This window comes from Helianthus annuus, chromosome 1, assembly GCF_002127325.2.
Source record: "Helianthus annuus cultivar XRQ/B chromosome 1, HanXRQr2.0-SUNRISE, whole genome shotgun sequence".
Classification (NCBI taxonomy): Eukaryota; Viridiplantae; Streptophyta; class Magnoliopsida; order Asterales; family Asteraceae; genus Helianthus; species Helianthus annuus.
The window spans coordinates 13,130,281-13,134,142 of NC_035433.2; the positions used below are offsets into that span (position 1 = coordinate 13,130,281).

The 3,862-nt window shown below is 40.0% G+C and overlaps 1 protein-coding gene across 1 annotated transcript; it reads left to right on the plus strand.

Annotated features, from left to right (window-relative positions):
• Window positions 1-807: 807 nt before the first annotated feature.
• LOC110944650 (aspartyl protease AED3) lies at window positions 808-3,570 on the plus strand. Its single transcript, XM_022186305.2, has 3 exons — window positions 808-1,350; window positions 2,270-2,744; window positions 3,024-3,570. Exons 1-3 carry the CDS (start codon window positions 898-900, stop codon window positions 3,371-3,373), a joined length of 1,278 nt encoding a protein of 425 aa, XP_022041997.1. The 5' UTR covers window positions 808-897; the 3' UTR covers window positions 3,374-3,570.
• Window positions 3,571-3,862: the final 292 nt, after the last annotated feature.

Genomic DNA, 3,862 nt, shown 5'->3' on the forward strand with positions numbered 1-3,862 from the left:
GGCATCATTCTGAGTTTGGGTGTCACGGCACGGGTCAGACTCGGTTCAGATTCGGTGTCGGGTCAACATCAGTCAAACAGTCAACACGGGTGGGTCGTGGTGGCGGTGGTGATGGCGGCGACAGGTGGGTCGTGGTGGCGGTGATGGCGGCGACAGGTGGGTCGTGGTGGCGGTGGTGATGGCGGTGACAGGTGGATCGTGGTGGCGGTGGTGGCGGCAGGTAGGTTGTGGTGGTGGTAGGATTGTTAGATCTCAATAAACCACTTTGTTGCCCTAATTTTGATGAGTTGTAAGAAATTGGGGGTTTTTTTGTTCATGGGTTATTGATGATAATGTTGATGATAATCTGAGTTTTGAAGTTTTGAATATCCGGGTTTTGAAGTTTTGAATATCTGGGTTTTGAAGTTTTGAATATTTTTTTCTTCGTGTTTTGAAGATCTGGGTTTTGTTTGAAGTTTTGAAGATATAATGTGCAGATTATGAAGCCTATAGTTAAGAGAAAGAAGATTTGAATTTTTTATAATTTTATTTTTCTAGTATTAAGGTAAAGACCAATATACCCTCATGTGCTTCTCACATGACCTCATTTAACTGGGAAAACAAACAAGGTTTAGGGTAAAGGACATAACCTGATTGGTTTTTCAAACATTAATGATGTTTTCTAAGGTTATTAAAGATAAAGGACATACTTTGATATATTAGACATACATAAAGGACGAACTTTGAAATTTACTAGCTGACCGACTTTCACTATTTAAAATATATTTTTACATTCCTTTTGCACACAAGAAGACAAATCCCTGTGACCAAGAGGTGCATATATACACGTATCACCACCACCCTACTTACAACTCCCATACATACATACATACCCCACTCACTCAGTCACCACCATCAATGGAAGTAGCACTACTCCTTGTCGTCCTCCTTTTGGGTGTGGTGTCCGGGCACCCTTCGTGCTACTCCAACGACGGCGACTCCAGCCTCAAAGTGTTCCACATCTCCAGCCCCTGCTCCCCCTTCCGCCCCAAGACACCTCTTTCATGGGCGGAGACCGTCCTTCAAATGCAGGCCGACGACCACACTCGCCTCGCCTACCTCTCCAGCTTAGTCGCCGGCAGGTCCTTTGTTCCCATTGGCTCCGGCAGGAAGCTCATACAAAGCCCTACTTACATCGTCAGGGCCAAGATCGGAACCCCGCCTCAGACCTTGCTCATGGCTCTGGACACCAGTGCCGACATAGCCATGGTTCCATGCGCCGGCTGCCTCGGCTGCACCTCTGCGCCTTTTGCTTTTGCCAAATCTACCACTTTTAAACCCATTGACTGTGCTGCTGCTCAATGCAAGCAGGTACGTACGTAACAACGCTGGTGTTTGTATATTATGCATTATTAGTTGTACCTTTTTAGCATTTAAGATTGGATCGGACTCTGGTCGGCACCGCTAGCTAGCTGGATATTCTTATCTCTTTTTGTCTACTTTTATTTTATTGACTATTTAAAAAATAAAAAGGTTACAAATATAGTACTTATATTTTTTTTTTTAGATCTGAACACAAGTAACAATTATTAACATTCATCGTTTATGAGAAGTAGCTAGCCATATAATAATAATAATCATTCATATATAATATTTTAGGTAATTATAGTGCACTACTAGATACGAAAACGACTTTTGTAGATGATATCTTAGTGGATCCTAGCTTAGCTAGCTAGTCAAATATATTATCTAGCCATGGTGCATAATAAAATAGACACCGAGTACATTGGTATTATCTTGATGAAGTCTGTCTTTTACACCTTAGAATTGATTAAGGACCTTAGACTATCCACTATCACAACCCAACCTAACCCAATCTTTTATTAAAATACTAATTTCTCTCTTTTCCACATAAACAACCCAATCCAATCCAATTTTTCACTCACTATCACAACCCAACATAAAATAATATTTTATTATATAAACAAATAAAAGTTAAATACTAAAAAAAGGAAAAGAATTAAATATTATAAAGAAATAGAATTAAATAATAGAAAAAAAGAATAAAGAATTAATATTATGTTGGTTGTTGGTTTGTTGCCATACCAACCTGGTTGTCCATAAATTTCAATTATTTAATTAAAATAATTTCCTACAATTTTGTCTTATTTGCCATGTGGCAACCGTTTGTGCAATTTGGTCACCATAGTGGATAGTCTTAAATAAATTGTTGTAGATCGAGGTATAAAAAAATTAATATATAATATTCTAAGGATATGATGGTTTTCAGGTGCAAAACACAAACTGTCTAGGAACGACATGCTTGATGAACATGACGTATGGGGCTTCATCTATAGCAGCTAACTTGGGTCAAGACAATATAACCCTAGCCACGGACTCGGTCGCTGGCTACTCTTTCGGGTGCATTCAAAAGGCCGTAGGAGGCTCCCTCCCAGCGCAGGGCGTTTTAGGCCTCGGGCGCGGTCCCCTCTCCTTGATATCTCAATCCAAAACCCTCTACAAGTCTATTTTCTCCTACTGCCTGCCCAGCTTCAAGTCTCCTAACTTCTCAGGAACCCTACGACTCGGTCCTAATGGCCAACCCAAGAACATCAAGTACACACCATTACTTGCAAACCCTAGACGCCCTTCACTTTACTATGTTAAGCTCATCGGAATCAAAGTCGGCCCCAAGCTCGTCAACATCCCACCAACCGCTTTCGCCCTCAACCCGAGTAATGGAGCCGGCACCATCATCGATTCAGGCAACTATACAACAAAATTCATACATCTCAACTCAACCTCCTAAGGGTCCTTACGAATAAAATAAACAATGGTTTTACTTAACTTGCATTTTTTATACAATTTCTAAAAAGAGTTCTAATGAAAAAATAAGTCACTGATTCTCACTAAAGTTGTCAAAATCTTAAAGCTAATCAAATTTAAACCCAGAAAATTGAAATATGAGGCTTGAGGACCAGAGGTTCAACTTATTTTCCATGTGCATTATATATATATATATTTGTTGTTGTTGTTGTCAACAGGGACCGTATTCACGAGGCTGGTCACTCCGGCATACACCGCGGTTAGAGACGAGTTCAGAAGGCGCATGGGCCGAAACGCTGTGGTGTTGTCGCTAGGCGGGTTCGACACGTGCTACACCGTCCCTATCAACAAACAGGTGCCCACAATGACGTTCTTGTTCGATGGGGCGGAGTTGTCGATGAAACAAGAGAACTTCCTGATCTACAGCTCCGCCGGCGGCGTCACCTGCCTGGCCATGTCGGCGTCGCCGTCGCTGAACGTGATCGCCAATATGCAGCAACAGAATCATCGGATCCTTTTTGATCTGGCAAACTCAAGGATCGGCATCTCGGCTGAAACCTGCTCTTGAATCACGTGACCTCCATTATGGCCCTCACGGTTTTCAGATTTGTCTCTTGTTTTGTATTATTAGTAAGAGTCATCACATGGATGTTCAAGTTTGCAGGCTTTCTTTTTAGTTTCATATGCTACCTTTCTATTTATGTTCTAGAATAATAATGCTATGTACTTCTCAAATTTAAATAATATCTCCTAATTTTTATTTTCTATATCATTATCTCTTTCTTTTAGAAATAACAATCTATTTTCATAAATCTATTTTCATAAAATTAAATTGTGATTTGGCTTAGGGTTTATACCCAAAACGTCTAAATCATTAATAGGACGGGTATCAAGTATGGTATCATTTTTTTTAATGTAAACTAGGTCTGAACCTCGTGTATTACACGAGCTGCATAAATGTAATGTCTTATGTTAACACGTATAGTCGTTCATATTTATCTTTTAGAAATAAACTTTGATGTACTATTAACTTATTATAACATTTTAGTTTGTTTTT

Excerpts from the sequence above, each read along its gene's own strand:
- LOC110944650 (XM_022186305.2), top strand. The coding sequence starts at position 898 with ATGGAAGTAGCACTACTCCTTGTCGTCCTCCTTTTGGGTGTGGTGTCC. Across the intron at positions 1,351-2,269 it reads CTGCTGCTCAATGCAAGCAG|GTGCAAAACACAAACTGTCT; the intron begins GTACGTACGTAA and ends GATGGTTTTCAG. Across the intron at positions 2,745-3,023 it reads CGGCACCATCATCGATTCAG|GGACCGTATTCACGAGGCTG; the intron begins GCAACTATACAA and ends TGTTGTCAACAG.